The 21,075-nt window shown below is 43.3% G+C and overlaps 1 protein-coding gene across 2 annotated transcripts in view; it reads left to right on the forward strand.

Moving 5' to 3' along the window:
• LOC117360703 (alpha-aspartyl dipeptidase-like) overlaps nucleotides 1–21,075 on the forward strand; it is a 71,744-nt gene that overhangs the window by 21,473 nt on the left and 29,196 nt on the right. Inside the window, exons 2-3 of one of the 2 annotated variants that reach the window (XM_033944935.1) lie at nucleotides 6,460–6,548; nucleotides 11,771–11,845. In XM_033944935.1, coding sequence (XP_033800826.1) covers nucleotides 6,460–6,548; nucleotides 11,771–11,845 — 164 coding nt within the window. The remainder of the gene's footprint in view (nucleotides 1–6,459; nucleotides 6,549–11,770; nucleotides 11,846–21,075) is intronic. The other variant, XM_033944937.1, reaches the window with a different exon arrangement.

Below are 21,075 nucleotides of genomic sequence, written 5' to 3' on the forward strand. Positions count from 1 at the left end.
ACAAGGATTCAAACAGAGACTGGACGGATTCCTGAGGGATAAAGGGATCGTGGGATACTGAGAAAGCTAACCAGAAAATAAGTATAGAAACCCAACCAGGTCATGCATGTGCAAGACCGGAGGGCTAGGACTTTGATGGGAAGATAGGACTCAATAGGAAACCAAGGTGGCATGGGGGCCCCTTCTGGTGATTTAGAGGTCATGACCTGTTTGGGCCGCCGCGGGAGTGGACTGCTGGGCAGGATGGACCTATGGTCTGACCCGGCGGAGGCACTGCTTATGTTCTTATGTTCTTATGTATCAAATGAAACTGCAAATCAAAAGCTTAGTCAAGTTTCAAGTTTATTAAAAGATTTTTTATACCACTTATTCAGGTTTCTAGGCGGTGTACAACAATAATAGAAAAGATATCTTTAAAAGAGACAAAACAAATTAAGGTTAAAATATTATACAAGACAATGTTCGGTTAATCTATATTAACAGAAGACACATGTACAAACTGGAAACCATTGGGAAAGAAGGGCTGAACTACAATTTATAGATAAAGCACACTTAGGGGTAGAACAATAGGTAGGGGAGGGACTTTAGTTAATTTAGTCCTAAGAAGGACAGTTTTATCCAAAAGCATCCTCAAATAAAAAATTTTTGAGTTTTGTTTTAAATTGCTTTGTCAAAGATTCTGCTTGCAAGTGATTGGGCAAAGAATTCCATAGGGACGGTGCAATGACAGCAAAGTTGTTGGATCTCAATGTATTAATTAATTTGAAAGATGGTACAACTAGGAGGTTTTGTGATATAGAGCGAAGAGATTTAGAGGGATAATAAGGAGTAAGAAGTCTGTCAATAAACTCAGGTTGACTGTTTGAACGAGTAGTGAAGGTTAATAGTAAAATTTTATAACTAATTCTAGTCTTAGGAAATAGCAGCAACAGCAATGGAATAAAACTCTGTGAGTACTCCGCCGTGGCGAAAAATTTAGGCACACTGCAATAGAATATGCTCGATCTGCACACAATTTAGGCGCAGGCATTTAGGTCAGGTTTTCATTGGCTTCATTGGCCACATCTAAATCTTAGCCATGGCGGAGTACTCACAGAGTTTTATTCCATTGCTGTTGCTGCTATTTCCTAAGACTAAGCTTTTGATTTGCAGTTTCATTTGATACCTTATCCACCTGGGACCCCTGATGAAGGCGTGTTTTACCGAAACACGGACCGTGTCGGGTCCTTTGGTTTGGTTCAAGGTGGTAACATTAACCGCATTCATGATTCTTGATTAATAAATTTAGCCTGCATTTTTGTACATCCATCTGCAGTGTTTCTTTGTGTTGTGTTGTCCTCTTTTTTACTGCAGATTTTGTTGGGTTTTCCTCTTGTTTGCTAATTACAGTAATGCCAATAATTGCTTGTTAATTGGCATTTCAGTGCTGATTGGTTTGTTTACCAATTAAGTTGTGCGCACAGATCAGCAACGGTAGGAGGTTTGCGCCAAAAGACATATGAGGAGAGATTGGAACTCCTGAATATGTATACCCTAGAGCAGGGGGTGTCAAAGTTCCTCCTCAAGGGCTGCAATCCAGTCAGGTTTTCAGGATTTCTCCCAATGAATATGCATGAAATCTGTTAGCATACAATGAAAGCAGTGCATGCAAATAGATCTCATGCATATTCATTGGGGAAATCCTGAAAACCCGACTGGATTGCGGCCCTCGAGGAGGGACTTTGACACTCCTGCCCTAGAGGAAAGGAGGGACAGGAGAGATATGATTCAGACATTCTTCATACTTGAAAGATATTAATGTAGAACAAAATCTTTTCCAGTGAAAGGAAAATGGTAAAACCAGAGGACATAATCTGAGGTTGAGGGGTAGTAGACCTGAGTAATGTTAGGAAATTTTTCTTTATGAAGAGGGTGTTTGATGCCTAGAATGCGCTCCCGAGGGAGATGGTGGAGAGGAAATGATGCCAGAGTTCAAAAAACATGGGATGAACACAGAGGATCTCTAATCGGAAAATAATGGTATGTATTGAAGAACTAAGGCCAATACTAGGGTAGACTTGCATGGTCTGTGTCCCGTATATGGCCATTCAGTTGAGGATGGGCTGGAGTGAGCTTTGACGGAGACTCTAGTAGATGGAACCTGTGCACAATACCGGGCAGAGCTTTGGGCTTCTGGCCCAGAAATATCTAAGAAAAAGAACAATTTAAATTATAGAGAGTGTATGTTTGGGCAGATTGGATGGACTATTTGGGTCTTTATCTGCCGTAATTTACTATGTTTTTATTTGCGCATGCAACTTTAGTCACAATATATAGAATCTGGGGGCAATTGCACACATATGTTACAGAACATTGGCAATTACAATTGTTACCGTTAGTTATGTGTGTTAAATGCTAGCCATATAATCAAGGTTATTTTAGAATTTGTGTACAACTGCCTTAGAACGTAAATGTGGAGGAGGTGTGTGGGCAGAACATATGAGTGTTCTCTATCAATGTGTGGAATGAGCTTGTAAGGCCATAATAGCAAGGAATAAGTTGAGGATTGCATGGTGTGTGCAGAGGATACGTGTGTAGCTATGTTAGTGTCTTATGAATGGGGTTATTCCATGTCAAGTGGTGCAGAGCTCCCCACTCGACCATCTCAGAAACTGATTGGGACTGCTAATGAAGATATCCAGAGCTTTGGGGAATGGTCTCAACTAGGTCCAGAATTAGGGACCCCTTTATTTGGACCACTTTTTATATCCGTGGAAGATGTTGATTGGGGTTCCTCCTTGACATTGGACCTTTGGTGACCCTTCGTGGAACAAACAGATGTGAATGAAAGACAAAGACTTAAGAATCAGTAAATGGGGAAAACATGTTATTTTTTCTCTATTTGGAAGCAGGCTGACCTTGCATGCCAGCAGTTCCTCATTCATTCTTGTTTGATATGGCATTGGTGCCCTGTTATCAGATTGTAAAATGTGTGTGTGTGTTGGCCTCTTTCTCTTAGTTTTCACTGGCATGGCTGTCTTTTCTTCTGTGGGGAAGCTGTATCATCTGAGCAATTTAACATGTCCAAGAAAGATCAGATTTATGTATACTGTTGGGAGATGCCTAGTGCAATCTGCTGCTCTGAGCTTGGTGGGCCCCTAATGCCTCATTATATGCTTATTTATTATCAAATTTGTCATTATGCAGCCTTCCACACAGCTTCTTTGAACAGTTAGTTATATTTAGTGTGTTGGCCTCTCCAAATGGCCACTCACCAATCCTCATTTCCAGTTATCAAGCTGGGCAAATCAACCTCGGCATCTCCAGCCTTCTAAATTTGCTGCCTCTCATTGCCCAAGCTTGAAATTCTTTTGAGCAATGAATCCTGACATGAGTGCAGCACTTTTACATTACTGCAATTATAATGCGCACCCTTCTTGCCACTACATATGTAGCATCCATTACGCTTTGCTTGTCTTGTAAGCTCAAATCAGCTATCTTGTCAAAACCCATGAAAGTAGAGCACAGCATCTTGAATAGCAAGCTAAGCTCCAGAACTATTGCACAGCTTCATTGTCAGACAGGGAATGCAATAATACAACTTAGGAGAGAATACTCTGACAGACAAATTAACATCAAGAATGTACATACAGCTTAAAAATTTTTTATTATATTTGTTTTGGTTCTTTAAAAAAGAACAAAAACATGAAAATCTGAATTTCTCCTCCCTCCTGAAACAAAATGGGGAAAAAGTCAGGTTTCTCCTTTCCTCCGCCAATCCCACTACCCACCTCATCTTTTTCTTGCATGTCCTCTTCTGGGCCGGAGAGATTTGTTATTCCTGGCAAAATGGCGGTAACCGACTTGAGGTCAGTGCCATTTTCTTTTACAGCAATTTCCTGCAGAGAATCTCTGGGTTAGCTATTGGCATTTTGAAAACCAGCAATAATGGGCCAGGAATGATGGATCTGCTCCATAGACAGAGACCTATAATCTGCAGCTATAGTATATAATGATTGGAGGATAATGGATACTTGGGATGGGGAATGGGTGTGGAGTAGTGCTGCCCAATCCGCTGATTCGAATCAATTCATTAAAAAAAAAAATTTGGCTCTGCGATTCGGTGACCAACCCTCCTCCCCCTACCTTTAGGTCTCCTAAAGCAGGAGCGGCAGTGCTGCCTCTTGCTAGCCGTCCACTGCCACTGCTGCTCCTGCTATAGAGGCGAGGGGGAGGGTCAGTCAGGCATAAGCGCCAGCCCGAGGTACCCTTACATTCGTGGATTTAGGCCCCCCCCAAAGGCCTGCATGTACCTCTCTTCTTTCTAGAGTCCTCCGGCTTCCCCTCCTGACCTCCCAGTCTCACCTTCAGCTAATTATGGCAGCCTGGAGAGGATCACTGGTGCTGTAGCTATCCTAGCAGGCTGCCGTTGGCCTCCACAGCACATTCCCTCTGATGCAATCCCGCCCCTGATGTCAGAGGAGGGGTGGGCCCGCTGCAGAGGGAATGTGCTATAGAGGCCAGTGGCAGCCTGCTAGGATTGCTGCAGCACTGGCGATTCTCTGCAGGCTGCTGTATTTAGCTGAAGGTGAGACTAGGAGGCAAGGGGGGAAGCCAGAGGACGCTAGAAAGAAGGGGGAAATATGCAGGCCTTTGGTGGAGGGGCCCTGGTTTAGAAGTACACGGAGGGAGAGAAGGGGAGGTCCAAAGAGACATATATATATGCCGGACTGAGGGGGAAGGGGGGGAAAGAAATAATGGGTCTAAAAACAGAGGAGATGGAGCGAGATGGTAGACAATGAGATTTAGAAAGGGAAGGAACAAAAAGAGAGAGAAGTTGGACACGGGATGGAGTTGGTGGGGAAGATAGAGATACTGGATAGGAGAGTAGTTGGGAAGAGAAAGGGAGAGATGGTGGACCCTCGGGTGGTGGGGAAGGAGGGAGAGATGCTGGATGAAAGGATAGTTGAGAATAGGAGAGATGGTGGATCTGGGGATGGTGGGGTCCAGTGCTGCAGCTACGTGGATGGAGACGAAAAAAAGGAAAGATACCAGACCTCGGGGGGAGGGAAGGGAAACAGAAGGGGAGGACAGAGATGGAAGATGGATGGTTAGCATTGAGAAAGAAGAAAACGAAAAATGGGCAGGAGACCCTGCCAAGTGAGTTATCAGAAGACAAAGAGAAATCAGAGTCTGGGACCAACATGATTTGAATAATGACCAGACAACAAAAGGTAGAAAAAAATAATTTTATTTTCTGTTTTCAATATGTCAGATTTGAAATGTTATCCTGCCAGAGCTGATGTTAGACCACAGACGTGAGCTAGTATTTAACAAAGAGAGTTAAAGTCTTTTTTGTTTATTTTGTTTACACCACAGCACCAGTGTTGGTAGGAGAGTGCAAAGTGGGTGGGGTGGGTAAAGAGGCTATAAAATAAACCTACCAGGATGTTTGAAAAAAAAAAACCAACAAAAACCCAGCCAATTGGGCAAGAAAATCTAATTTAAAAATTGATTCAAAAGGCTGAATCAAATCGAATCAAAAAATTTTTTTCCTGAATCGGGCAGCACTAGTGTGGAGGCCTGTTAAGCCAGCCAGGTCATTAAAATGGTGATACAAATAAATTAAATGACAAAGACTTAATTCTTGAAATATTAACATTTCTTATTTCATAATAGAACTAGAACTAGAAGTTTACAGTAGTTTGGTAGAAGTACTTTATAGGTTAACAAGCATTTAAAAAAAGCATGCATTTGGAACTACTAAAGATAGAGAGCATATGGATGCAAATAACTTGAGTGGTTAGTTTAAAATCTCTATTCTTGTTTTGGACATCTGAAAACTGGTATTTAGATGTTCATTTGTATGGACATCTGAATCCCTGTTATATAAAACCAGATATTTCCATATGACATGAGGATATGGTGTGGATGTGTTTGGGGCAGAACTAAGGAGGGGCTAAATGATTGATGTCTGTATTTAGAGTACCTGGTGCTTGGCATGTCCAGGTTATCGAAAGTGCACTGATTGAGCAGTTCTGCACTGGACAAAGTAAAGGAAGTCATAGCAAAGTTTTTTGTGTGTCCCTGGAGGGCTCACAATTTATGATAAAAAAGGAAAACCAAACTTAACAGAGTCAATGTAAGAGAACATTTGTGACTATTTCTTGGAAAACATGAGAAAAGTTGCATATCCAAAATGTTGAAAATGGCCAAGTTTCACATCATGGGTCCAAAAGCAGCCACACGTTTGAACTTCTAAACCTTAAAAAAAAGGATCGGTTCAAATTATTTGTTCTAATAGTATTCATTAAAACCTCATTTTTTGTTTCTGGGGACTTCAGTCATGTTTTCCAAGAGATGGTCGCATTTATGCCATTATAAATTATTTACATTTAAATAAAAGCTGAAAAGAAGAAATAGTAGTTTATAAATTGGCTAAGCAAATGTATTTTTAAAAATCATTTCTTTTATTTACAGACAGGTGAAAAAAGTTTTGTTTATTCCCTATGCCCTTCATGACAGAGATGCTTATGCTCACAAGGCAAGGACAAAATTTGAATCTCTGGGTAAGAGAACAACCATGTTACCAGTTATATTTGTTCCTCTGTTCACTGAATCTTTCTTTCAGAGGTTTCAAAGGCTATTGGCTTGTTTGAATGATTCAGAGGGTTGTTGGGCTTTGCTTTTTTTTTTTTTTTTTCTTCCCAGCCTGAGAACAGTGTAGAGAAAGACAGAACTGTGTGGAGTGAGAAGGGAAAAAACAGCTTGTCTCCCTGATACTGAGCCCATAGTGGTCTTCATCTTTTTTTTTTTTTTTTAATGCTGGGTATCTAGCAGTAGTATCCGGATAATGGCTGCCACTGAATATCTAGACAGATTGATGATATAGTTCAAAGGTGTTCAACCTGCGGCCCCGCCAGATATTTTGTGCAGCCCCTCTCGAGGGCGATGTGGTGTTATCCTCTGCTGCCCCCTGGTGTTTTCTTTCTGGCCAGCTCCCTCCTTTGTCTTGCTGCAGTATTTTTCTGTTCAAAGCCACGGGCAGCGGCGCCTCCCACGGCTAACCCAGAAGCGTTCCCTGTGATGTCGTGACATCAGAGAGAAGGCATCCAGATCAGCCGCTGGAGGTGCATAGGAGCCGCTGCCCATGGCTTTGAGCAGAAAAGTGACTAGCAGTGAGGAGGGAGTCAACCTGAAGGTAAACATCGGAAGGAGGCACAGAAGGGAGGGAAGGGAAAAGGGCGTGTTGGGACTTGAGAGGGAGGGAGCACAAACTTAGGACAAATGATGGATGGATGGAAGGAAGGAGGGAGGGAGGGGCATGAACTTAGGACACAGAATGAAGGGAAAGAGGAAGGGGAGCATGAGCCATAGGGAGTGAGAGAGTGAGGGAAAAAGATGCTGAGGTGAGGGAGGGAATAGAAAAGGGAGAATTGGGTGTCTCAGGGAAAGAGATGGTGCACATGGGGAGATGAAGAAAGAGGAGAACTTTTGGGCAAAGGAAGGAGGGAGGGAGAGAGAAAATTATTGTACATGGTGGTGGGAGAGGAGTGCATCGGTGCGGAGAGAAGGGGGGAGAACATGTTGGGCTGAGGAAGCCTCCTGGACTGGTTAAAAGAAGTGCCAGATTAGGCGTGGGGGGAGAGCTTATGGGGCCAGAAATAGAGGACAGCATCTCTCTTTTTTTCTCCTCCATTTCATTGTTCAGCATGAAGGGGGGGGAGGGAAGAAGAAAAACATAAAAGAGAGGGAGCAAAATGTTGGACCATGGGGATAGAGGAGGAGAGATGGACCCTTGAGGGGGGGGGGGCAGGAGGGAAGAGAGCTGGGATAAGAAGATGCTAGGCAGGGGATGAAAAGAAAGGGATAGGGAGTTATAGCCTGACCAGTGGAGAGAGGGAGGAGGATTCTGAAAGTGGTGAGCCATGTGGATGAGGTCAAAAGGGAGATGACAAGATGAGTGAGAGAGCAGTGAGTACAGTGGTAGAAATGTGGTAATGGGGAGTAGATAGAAAGAAATAGGAGGTTGGGAAAGGAGTAAGATGGGAAATGGAAGAGCTAGGGACTGAGGGAAGATGGAGAATTGAGAGGTAGCTGAACATTTAAAAAGAAGAAGGGTGAGAAAGAAGGCAAGATTTGAGTGGACAGAGGCAAAAAAGAAAAGAAAAAGTTAAGAAATCTGAAAGGGAAAGTCAATATGTTGGAGACAGGCATAAGGAGGAAATGGAACAAGAGAGAAGAGGAGAAAAAGATGGACAGCAGACACTTGGAAGAGAATTAGTTGAAGATAGACAAAAAATAGAAACTGGGACCAAGATGATGGAAAAACAAAATATCCAGACAACAAGGTAGAAAAACTTGTTTTATTTTGAATTTATTAACTGGAATATGTTAGCTTTGGGATATGTGCATCACAATTATTTTTGTATTCAGTGGTGGATGGGCACCAAAGTTTCTCCCTGCCTGGGTGCAGTTTATAAATACTTGAGCTAGTGGGGCTTCCCAAGCCTTGCCAACTGAAGACGTCTTTCTCCAGTCTGGCAACCCAAAATCTCCAAGCTTTGCAGCCAATGGCAATATCTTCAAGCTGCCACTGCTTTCATGCATGCATGAAAGCCAAGGGGGGGCAGGGAGGAGGGAAGGCAGCAGCTCTGTAATATTGCTGCCAGCTGCAGAGCTTGGGAAGTTAGAGGGGGAGGAGGTGGCTGTCAGTTGGTGAGGCTTGGGGAGCCCTACTAGCTACAGCATGGGAGGTGTTCATTTTTAGGGAGTCAAGTTCAAAGTGGGAGGCCCAAAAAAGCAGTAATATTTACCCTGACTGAACGATCCTCCACGTGCGACACTGACAACTGATTCAGCATCCCCGCTCTGATGAGGCTCACCATAGCTCTAATAGAAGTGAATGGGAGAACCATCAGAGTGGGGATGCAGAAGCCTGTGGCTGCTCCCACTGTCAGCAGTATACATGGAGGATCACTCAGTCAGGGTAAGTATTACTGCTTTTTTGGGTTCCTCTCCTCAGTGTCCCTTTAATGAAGGTTTATTATTAGATACGTTCATCTTCTATATTAGTGATTGCAAATTTGGGAACTGCTCAACCTTGTTTTTGCTCATCAGCTAGTGTTTGTATTTGAGTGGCCCCAGAAATTTTTTTTTCAGCCAATGTGGATCAGGGAAACCAAAAGGTTGGACACCCCTGATATAGCTTATCCAGATAACTATTAGGACAAGCTATCTCGATACTTAGTGGCACTGGAAAGAGTTATACCCATTGCTATGCTGTCCCATCAGATAATGGAATTCTGTTTCCTTTCTACTTTACTAAACTGTAACTGGTGGTATAGCAAACCCAAACAAACCAAAAACCATAACTTGCATTTCTGTCCTGCCTCTGCCATTGAATAGGTCCAGCACTATCTGGATGGTGCCAAGGTGGTTTCTAAAGATATGACGGTGTTGCTGAATATCTCTCTCAGCTGCATTTACCCCACTCCTTTTACTAAGCCACGATAGAGGTTTTACCATGATCGGAGTGCTAAATGCTCCGATGCTTGTAGAATTCTGAGCATTGGAGCAGCATTTAGCACTCCGGCCTGCAGTAAAAATCTCTATCGTGGCTTAGTAAAAGGGGAGGAAGAAAAAAGAAGACATGTTGCCCCGTGTCCCGCCCCCACAGGAACCTCATGTTTCCTTCCCTGATCTCCAGGCCATGTCTTGAGGGCCTCTGCTCGTGATGTGATAACATTACGCTCATGTACTTCACTTTGATATCTGCACATGTGCAGAGGCCCTACAAATGCGGCCCCTAGCTCGGGACCTTCCAAAACCCAGAAAAACTGCCAACAAATATCTTCCTACTTGGGGCTATGACACCAAAATGCTTCACGACATTCATTCCTACCAGAACACGTGTAGAGCACAGATAAACCATATGCAAATACAGGACCACAAACTAAAAGTCCTAATATATACAAAAAAAATCCCTAAGATGCCAGGCTCTGCGTGTAGTACAACACAAGAGAAATAGAAAGATATGTTTCTTCCCGAACATTGCAAAATATAGACAGCAGATGTAAATTTTGAAAATTGATACATTTCAATCACTAAATTGAAAATAAAATCACTTTTCCTACCTTTGTTGTCTAGTGATTTTATTTTTCTATTCATCTTTTCCCAGTCTGTCTGTGCTCTTAACTATGTTTCCACTGGGGCCTGCTTATCCGTTTGCTGTTTTTCTCCTTCATGGTCTGTCCTACATCCATCTTTGGCATTAACTTTTAACATTCAACTTTCTTCCATTTTTCTGCTTCCTCCTCAAATCTATCTACTTTTCCATGTCTTCCCTTCCCATCTATCTATGTGTACTATCTTCTCCTTATTTCTTCTTCCCTTTTCCCATTTGCTCATAAACATCTTTTCTTCTATTTTCTTACCTTCCCCACTCCTCCCATCCCTATCTCCTCCCTTGTGTACCATATCCTCTTTCTCTTTCCTTCTCCTGTGGTCTGACATCTGTCTTCCCTCTTTCCCCCTCCTGTGGTCTGGGATCTTTCTCCTCTCCTTCCCACAGTCTGACCTGTCTTTCCATTCCTCTCCCCCTGCCTTAGTCATGAATCCTTCCCTCCTCCTTCTTTTCCCTGGTCTGACATCTCTCTCCTTCCTTTCCCCTCCTCCCATGGTCTGCCCCTTACTTTCTTCCCCTGTAGGTCTAGGGCATCTTTCCTTCCTTTTCCTCCACATCCCCGCAGTCCAGCATCTTTCTTACCGTCTGCCCCCCCCCCCCCTACCCCGGATCCGATGATTGCTTATTTGGTGCTGCTGCAAATTCTTTGTGCTGTTGGCAGTGAGTGAACTAAACACGCTGCCTTCGTCAACCCGGAAGCTTTTCCTCTGCAGAGAGAAAGCTTCTGGGTTGACCAAGGCAGCGTGTTTAATTTACTCACGCTGCTGGGTGGGCAAGCACAGGATCCTTGTGGGGGAAGAAGGAGGACTCCAGATAGTGTGCAGTGGGGTGGGAGAGGGTGGAGGAATCCAGATAGGTGCATTGGGGGGAGAGGGAGGAGGACTCCAGATAGGTGTGCGGTGGGGGAGAGGGGAGAGAAGGATTCCAGATAGGTGTGCAAGTGTAGGGTTACTAGATGTCTGGTTTCCCCTGACAAAAGTTGTAAATTTTAAAAGCCAACTGGACTGCCAACAGAGTCCTCAAAAAGAGGACGTGTCCGGGGAAATCCGGCCATCCGGTAACCCTAGGGGAGGGGGTTATTTAGGTAGCAGGTGCTGACTCCTAGTTAAATGGTTTTAAACAGTGATCCTAATATTATTATTGATAATGTTGTGGATGACTGATTGGACCAGCTAGCCTACCCATTTTTTTCTGGTTTACATTGCTAAGGATATATCCCTGTTGCTAGCCATAGAAGCTTGAAATTTTGTAGAGTAATGCTTCTTATCCAGATTTGTTTTGATTGTCTTCCTCTTTGAATCTCTACTATCCTGGATAGATGGGCATAGGTTCCTGTATGAAATCCAAAATCCAGGCCCTTTCACCTATGTCATACCACCACGATTTGTAATGATTCTGAGTAACTACCAAAACTAGTGAGTTTATTGCTTTAACATCTGGCCAGCAGCTAGCTACGTCCCCATACCCTTACTGCATAGTGGGTGACAGCATCAACTGTTTGGTTTTTGGGACATTATAGCCTTCTGGTACCACCTAGCTATCCATAGCCAGCAACGCCTTTAGCTCCTGCTTCCTTAATGTCTTGTTTTCTCCTCACATTTTTAGGGTATAAGCTGGATAGTATCCATGAGGTTGCTGATCCAGTGGAAGCTGTAAAAAAATCTGAAGCAATATTTATAGGTAATGGTCTATTAGGTTGTTTTGGGGGCATTTCTATAACTGAGTACCATATTTATGTGGCATAAATTAGAGGGTAATACACATATTATAAAGACACAAGCAAAATAGCTATGATAGAATGCAGTACTCCCCCGATATTTGCGGGAGTTCCATTCCAGGAACCCCTGCGAATTTAAAAAAACCGCAAATATGGTTTTTCACCTGTCAAAAGGCAGGAGAGGGCAGCTGGAGCGCCGGCGAGTGAAGAAAATCACTTGCGGTATGCTCCGACCTCCTCTTCCTGTTACTAAAGTAAGGCTACACCAATCAGGAGCTGCTTTGACACGCAGCTTCTGATTGGTGTGCCCAACTTTAGTACAGGAAGAGGCAGTCAGAGAATACCACAAATTAGTGAGCTCGGAACTGCGAATTTGCGGGGGAACACTGCACTAGAATAAGTTGGCATCAATGTGCCTATGTTTAGGCACCAACAGTTATGCCAGTCTACAGCTAGTGTAAATATTAGCACCTAAATGCAACATGTAAGCACATAATTTATAATATTATATAATTTACACATTTAAATGTTGGCCCTGACCATGCCCCTCCTCTGTAAATGCCCCCCTAACCGTTTCAGTGTGTAACTACAGAATAGCACTTATATGCATAAATGGCAGTAGCTTGCCTAAGTTTGCACTTACCCACATGAATGCCAGTATTCTATGAATTTAAGCATGCAAGAGATGTTTAAATTTATAGAAGGGGAGGGGGGTTTAATGCATAGTTTTAGATGTTGCATGACCTAGTCTACAGTGCCTTTGCTGTTAGTTGGGAGGATAAAGATACAAATGCAGAAGAGATGGAAAGGAAGTTCTAGAAGAAGGAGTAAGAATGGATAGATTGAGGAATTCAGGCACACAGAGCTGATTAAGGCTTTATTTTCACTGGTCTTAAATGCTAAGGGCAAGTTTAATACATCACTCACCCTATCAAGTGTCCAAGAATGTCAAAGAATCAAGAAACAGGGGTTAGATGATCATGCAAGGCAAAACAAGAATTCACAGGAGCAGAAACAAACCAGAAGCTGGAATAAGGTAAGAAATGCAGCGGGATCTAAGGTGGGAGACATGAACCGACATAGACACAAACACAATGCAATGACCCAGTGGTGAGGCAGGGCAGATGAACACCTTCAGTGCTCTGGACTGGCCCCAGAAGAGTAAATTATGGCAAGAAAGACAAGACATAGGAATGCCCACATTGAACAAGTACAGACCAAGACAGGAGACAACGGAGCATAAACCCAACCCATAAAGACACATGAGGGAAGGGAACAGTTTCTGCTAAAGGAGAGGAGGCTCTTGTCCTGCATGGCACAGATCTACCTTATGTCATGCTTTACACCAGCACCTATATCCCCTCCCCATGTCTATTGTGACCATTTAAAAATAAACTGATTTAAGAGCTGACTTTTTGTACAAGTCTTTTGCATATAGGGCCTGATTTTATAGTAAAATGTCTATGTGAAAAATGTATAAAGATAACTATTTTTAAAACATAACATAGGTACCTAGAACCAGCCCCAACAGCACACACATGCTGGTGCACATATTTATACCTATTCCACAGGTGGTATAAATATATACTCTAAGGGATTAATTCTCTATAGGTTGCCAAAAATTAGGTGCTGGGATGTTATGTACTAAATGCAAATTCTATATTGCCAATTACACTTGCTATTGCCATTATAGGATACTTGTGTAAGTCTACAGTTATGTGCCAACATTTAGGCCCAGCTGCTAGCATCATGTCAACGGCTCTCATATTTGTATGGGCTCTTGTGCAATCGCTTTGAACTTTTATAGGCATAGAGCGATCCATAAGTCCTAGATTAGATTAGATAAATGTTATGGTTTCTTGCATGAATGTCTATGTTCTATAACCACAGTGTGCAAGTCTGGGCATGCCCCTGACTTGCCCAAGCCCTTCCCATACCCACACCTCTTTGTGGTTACGCACGATAGACTTGAACACTAAGGTTATAGAATACCGTAACTGCAAATTAGTGCCAAATAACATCAACTAATACAAATTATGACTAAAATTGGTTGTTGGTGCCAGTCAACAGCTAATTTGTCAATTAGATTATGCCTATAACTGTGGGTGTTCTATAACCTGGGCATGCAAGGTTATGGAATGAAAGGGTAATCATATCCTTGCATATTATATAAAATATGTGTGTACTTTCCAACCCTGCTTCTGTTCTGCCCATGAGATACCCCTAAGAAAACCTACACATCAGGTAGAAGTAGGAGCTGACTTTCCATGTGCTTATTTTTTATGTGCATTTTGGGTCATACAATTTTATGACAGGCGTTTCTGCATATTAAAAAAACACATTATAAAATTACCCCACCCTCACCCCACATGTCTTGCCTTGATAAATGATCATTTTGTTGTATTGTTTTGTTAGAAATTTATAACAACCACCATTGGGACCCTTTTATTAAAATACCACTAAAACTTGCAGTTAACCTGCCTTAATATAGGATTTATTATGCAGTAGCAGCAAATTTTTGGAGGTGTTCCCACTATTTTTATTGCAGGTCATGGGTTAATTTTCCCATTAGCATATGGTAGCTGACAGTTAATACGAGACTAAATACAGTAAATGGTTCCGCGTTCACTCTGTGTTAATGCATTATGCTTATCACTGGCTAATGCGCCCATTCCATACTCTCTAATGGGAAAAAATCCTCAAAATGCAGTAACAAGATAAACTACTGCAAAACCTTTTAACATAGTTGTACAATAGCCTGTTTCTGTGCCTTAACTGCATGGGAGGGGCATAATGCTCTTCATTTAAAAGGCCCCCTTATTTTCTGAATGCTTTTTGCGCTTATTTTCTTTAAAGAAATTATGATTTTACTTATAAATATATTTGCAGCATTAATTTGGGAAAATAACATTTCCTTACATTTATTTTTAAGCTCGCTGGGCTCGATAGTCAGTCACTGGGAGGTAGCCTGAATAACTCCTGTGGTTGGCACTAACCCATGAATATTCAACGCAGGGCAATTTCCAGTGACCAGCATTGAATATCTGGGGGTTTATTCACCACTAAAGGGTTAACTGTCAATATTCAGCATTGATGGGTTAAGTTTATAGTGGTCAAAGATAGGATTTACACAGTCCGAAGTGGCCACTAAACTTAACTGCTCAGTTGATGGTTATTGCATGATATAGTTAGCTTTCAGCAGCTAACTGCAAATATTCAGCAGAGATAACTTGTTATCTCACGCTGAATATTCACATTTAGCCGGTTAAGCGCTACTTAAATGGTCAATACTGCGGACTGTGTTTTATGTATTAGTTAATTATTTAAGTTGTTTTACAAGAATTGAATTTTATTTGATATGCCATTAAATTTTATTTTTGAAATTTTGATAGTACTGTCTTGTACAATTAAAAAAATAAAGACCCCCTTTTATCAAGCCGTGGTAGAGTGTTTTAGCACTGGCTGGTGAGGTAAATGTTCCGATGCTCAAAGGAATTGAATGAGCATTGGAGCATTTACCTTGCTGGCCAGCGTTAAACTTCTCTATTGTGGGGGCCAAAATGAACAAATTAAACAAAACATTTTTGGGATTCTCTTTGTGTAAAAAAATAATCTGGTATCGGCTTCCATTCATTATCCTCCTCCTATCACCTGTCAACTTATGATCCACATTTCTTATCTAGGATCTGTTTTTCTGTCGCAGTAAGATATGAGACATTGCCACTGTCAGCATAGCTCTTTAAAAAAAAAAAAAAAAATAAATATATATATATATATATTATTAGGGGCTTTGGCTGTATCGATATCTACATCCCTCTTTCTTTGATTTTATTTTCTACAGTTTCCCTTTATTAAATTGTTTTATAGGTCACTGGAGCCTGTGTTCAGTGCCTCCTTGATTAGCAGTTAGAAACTCAATTATAAATGTTGCTGTGTAAAATTCTTGGCTGGTCACCCTAGTTACTTCAAATATTTTATGAGCATCTGGTCAAATTGCGGAAACACTACTTAGTAGTTTTATAGTTCTGCTAATGAGGCTGTTCTCATTGAAATATTCTTATAGCTCCAAGTAAGGTGTGAAAAGATTTCTCAGACATGCACTGAGAACAAGTTAGAAACCATATTATAATGGCACTCATCTTGTTTCATTACCTAGCAATAAACTAAGCTCTCAGGAGCCACATTTAAGGTGTTAACCTTCCTTTTAGCCATAAAGGAGTTAGGTTTGAAACAGCTCACTAGGCTGAAAGATCAATTAGGCATCTATTTTGAAGCATAAATGTAGGCACATAGGCATTTTATCCAAAAATATCACTCCAAGACAAAAGCACCACACAAGCCAAGAAAGCTAGCGTATTACTTAAGCGAAAGAAAAGACTCAGACACACGGAGAGGTGTACTCTTTCACCCAAGAATCATAGGCAAAAAACTTTCGCACAAGAGAACTCAAAACCTGAAACAGATTCTCAGTCCGGCGGTTCCTCATTCCAACGTAAGAGACTCAGGAGCGGTGGGGGCGTCACATGGTCCTTATGGGAGATGCAGCAATTGTGATATATTGCTTAGCTGCAGTGAGTTCATCAATCCTGGTGATGGGAAATGCTACCAACATAAGGTTCATATCTCTTGTGAATCTGATCAAATCCTCAATGGGCTAGGGGGACCTGCAAAGGAAGTGGTAGTAGTAGGACCACTAGGAAACAGCGATCACAACATGATCCAGTACATATTAGAAGTAGGAACATCAAAAGTGAAGAGAACCACAGCGACTACGCTCAACTTCAAGAAAGGGAACTACGATGCTATGAGAGCAATGGTGAGAAAGAAACTCAGAAACAGTTTAAGAAAGATGGAGACCGTAGAGAAAGCCTGGTCCCTATTCAAGGACACGGTGCAAGAAGCACAAAATCAGTACATCCCCAGGTTTAGGAAAGGGTGCAAAAAAAAATCGAACAAAAGACCCGGTATGGATAACAAATGAAGTGAAGAAAGCGATAAGAGACAAGAAAAAATCGTTCCGAAAATGGAAAAAGGACCAAACCGGGGAAAACTGGAAGGAACACAAGAATCACCAAAAAGAATGCTACCGAGTGGTTAGGAAAGCAAAGAGAGAATACGAAGAGAGGCTGGCTGGGGAAGCAAGAAATTTCAAAACGTTCTTCAAATATGTTAAAGGGAAGCAACCGGCGAGGGAGGAAGTAGGACCGTTGGATGATGGAGACAGAAAGGGAGTGGTAAAGGAGGAAAAAGAGGTAGCTGATAGGTTAAACAAGTTCTTCTCGTCAGTCTTCACAAGCGAGGACACATCCAATGTACCAGAACCCGAAGAGATCATAAGTGGTGACCAAGAAGAAAAACTGTCGCAAATAGACGTAAGCCATGAGGATGTCCTCCAACAGATAGATAGATTGAAAAGCGACAAATCACCGGGCCCGGACGGAATCCACCCAAGAGTATTAAAAGAATTAAGAAACGAAATAGCAGAAATACTCTGACAAATTTGCAGCCTATCCTTGAAAACTGGAGAGATTCCGGAGGACTGGAAAATAGCAAATGTTACACCTATCTTTAAAAAGGATCGAGGGGTGACCCGGGGAACTACAGGCCGGTAAGCTTGACTTCAGTTCCGGGCAAGATGGTAGAAGCGCTGATAAAAGACAGCATCTGTGAGCACATAGAAAAAAATGGACAAATGAAAGCGAGCCAGCATGGCTTCTGTAAGAGAAGATCGTGCCAAACAAACTTACTGCACTTCTTTGAAGGGATAAACAGCCAGATGGACAAAGGGGAACCCACAGACATCATTTATCTTGACTTCCAAAAAGCCTTTGACAAGGTACCCCATGAGCGGCTACTTAGGAAACTGTGGAACCACGGGGTGGAAGAGGACATATACAGATGGATTAAACACTGGTTGGCAGGCAGAAAGCAAAGGGTTGGAGTGAAGGGCCACTACTCGGACTGGAGGAGGGTCACAAGCGGTGTTCCGCAGGGGTCAGTGCTCGGACCGCTGCTGTGCAATGTATTTATAAATGACCTCGAAACAGGGACGAAGTGTGAAGTTATAAAATTTGCGGATGACACAAAACTCTGTAGCATGGTTAGAACCCTGGAGGAATGTGAAGACCTACAAAAGGACCTGAGCAAACTGGAGGAGTGGGCTAATACAGTGTTCTTCAACCTTTTTACACCCGTGGACCAGCAGAAAAAAAAGAATTATTTTGTGGACCGGCAAACTACTAGGACTAAAATTTAAAAAACCCATTTCCGCCCCATCTCCGCGAGCTCGGTCCCCACAAATCATCTGATCCCATCCACACAAGCCTCAGTTATGATTTTATATTGAATGTATTTTATTAAAGTATAAAAAGAAACAATATTCTGTAGAATTGTCATTTTATAAATACAAATAATTCAGAGCAAGGATCAACAAAACCCCTGTCTCCCCTCCCCTTCACATATATCCCCTCTACTATCAAGAAAACTGAACAAGCCAAATTATTACAGAATGCTACACAGAAATATCATGCTAACAGAATACTGAAGTAACACATGACAGGAATAGTTTTAGGGGAGTGCAACTAGGGCAACTGCCCCCTGGTCAGAGAGCGCCCTAAGCCAGCTGGAAGCTAAAGAAGCACTGCCTGGGTTTTGCAGTCCCCAGTTATGTCTAACACCAGCTCTAGCAGGATATATATTTCAAATCTGATATATTCTAATCACAAAATAGAAATAAAATTATTTTTTTCTACCTTTAGTCGTCTCTGGTTTCTGCTTTCAATCTTTTTTTCACTCTCTTCCTTCCAGCGTATGCCCTTTCTGTCTCTTCAATCCAGCATCTGCCCCTTCCATCCACTGTCTGTCCTCTCCCCCTTCCATATGGTATCTGTCTTCTTTCTATGTCCCTCTCCCCTTTCCATCCAGCTTGTGCCCCCTCTCTCCTTTTTACATGATTCATTCCAGCTTCACTGCTCTCTTCATTTTTATCTCTCCTACACCAGATCTATCATCGTTGTCCCTCTGCTTATTTTTCTGCTGACCCCTTCCTATCATCAATCTCTCTACTTTCTCATACCTGTCTCCCCTTCCCCTCCTCTAATCTCTCTGCCAGCTGTTTCCTTCCTTTTTTCATTCTCCCTTCCCTCCTCCTCCTGTCCAGCGGTAACTCTCTTCCCTTCCTCCCCTCCCAGCAGCATCTCTCCTTCTCCCTCTCCAGTAGCAGCTGTCCCTTTTTTTTCCTTGCCCAGCAGCTTCCCAGATTCCTTTCCCTCCTCCCTTCCCAGAAGCATCTCTCCTTCTCCTTCTCCCTCTCTCTCTCCAGTAGCAGCTGTCCCTTTTTTCCTTGCCCAGCAGCTTCCCAGATTTCTTTCCCTCCTCCCCTCCCAGAAGCATTTCTCTTTCTCCTTCTCCCTCTCCAGTAGCAGCTGTCCCTTTTTTTCCTTGCCCAGCAGCTTCCCAGATTCCTTTCCCTCCTCCCCTCCCAGAAGCATCTCTCTTTCTTCTTCTCCCTCTCCAGTAGCAGCTGTCCCTTTTTTTCCCTTGCCCAGCAGCTTCCCAGATTCCTTTCCCTCCTCCCCTCCCAGAAGCATCTCTCCTTCTTCTTCTCCCTCTCCAGTAGCAGCTGTCCCTTTTTTTTTCCTTGCCCAGCAGCTTCCCAGATTCCTTTCTCTCCTCCCCTCCCAGAAGCATCTCTCCTTCTCCCTCTCCAGTAGCAGCTGTCCCTTTTTTTCCTTGCCCAGCAGCTTCCCAGATTCCTTTCCCTCCTCCCCTCCCAGAAGCATCTCTCCTTCTTCTTTTCCCTCTCCAGTAGCAGCTGTCCCTTTTTTTCCTTCCCAGCAGCTTCCCAGATTCCTTTCCCTCCTCCCCTCCCAGAAGCATCTCTCCTTCTTCTTCTCCCTCTCCAGTAGCAGCTGTCCCTTTTTTTCCCTTGCCCAGCAGCTTCCCAGATTCCTTTCCCTCCTCCCCTCCCAGAAGCATCTCTCCTTCTCCCTCTCCAGTAGCAGCTGTCCCTTTTTTTCCTTGCCCAGCAGCTTCCCAGATTCCTTTCCCTCCTCCCCTCCCAGAAGCATCTCTCCTTCTTCTTCTCCCTCTCCAGTAGCAGCTGTCCCTTTTTTTTCCTTGCCCAGCAGCTTTCCAGATTCCTTTCCCTCCTCCCCTCCCAGAAGCATCTCTCCTTCTCCTTCTCCCTCTCCAGTAGCAGTTGTCCCTTTTTTTTCCTGGCCCAGCAGCTTCCCAGATTCCTTTCCCTCCTCCCCTCCCAGAAGCATCTCTCCTCCCTTTCCAGTAGCAGCTGTCCCTTTTTTCCCCTGCCCAGCAGCTTCCCAGACTCTGATAATGGTTTTCTCCCCTCCCAGCAGCTCTTCTTACTTCCCAGCGCAGCGATTCACGAAGGCAGCCTTGGGTCCTTTGTTGGGTCGCGCCGCCTCTGAGGAAAGAGGAAGTTGCATCATCAGAGGCAGCCGCGACTCAGCAAAAGCCCGAGGCTGCCTTGGTGAATCGCTGCGCTGGGAAGTGAAGGAGAGCTGCAGAGAGGGGAGAAAGGCACTGTCGGAGGCTCCCCAAGATCTCTCCGGCCCAGCGCACGCTTCCGATGCTGATCTTGCCGGCCCTGCGCGGACCGGCAGGAAGTTGAAATGAGTCAATCTTGCCGGCCCTGCGCAGATCGGCAAAAATTTCCTGCGGACCGTCACCGGTCCGCGGACTGGCAGTTGAAGAACTGTGGGCTAATAAATGGCAGATGAACTTCAATGTAGAGAAATGCAAGGTCATGCATATAGGAAAAAGGAACCCGATGTTCAGCTATAAAATGGGGGGATTAGTACTAGGAGAAAGTAATCTTGAAAAAGACTTGGGTGTGCTGGTGGATACAACAATGAAATCAACGGCACAATGCGCAGCAGCCTCAAAGAAAGCAAACAGAATGTTGGGTATTATTAAGAAGGGCATTACAACCAGAACGAAGGAAGTCATCATGCCACTGTATCGTGCGATGGTGCGCCCCCATCTGGAGTACTGTGTCCAATATTGGTCAACCGTACCTTAAGAAGGACATGGCAATACTGGAGAGGGTTCAGAGAAGAGCGACGAAAATGATAAAAGGTATGGAAAGCCTTCCATACGCAGATAGGTTAGAAAGGCTGGGGCTTTTCTCCCTGGAAAAGCGAAGACTCGGAGGAGACATGATAGAGACTTT

Source organism: Geotrypetes seraphini, chromosome 5, assembly GCF_902459505.1.
Source record: "Geotrypetes seraphini chromosome 5, aGeoSer1.1, whole genome shotgun sequence".
Lineage (NCBI taxonomy): Eukaryota > Metazoa > Chordata > Amphibia > Gymnophiona > Dermophiidae > Geotrypetes > Geotrypetes seraphini.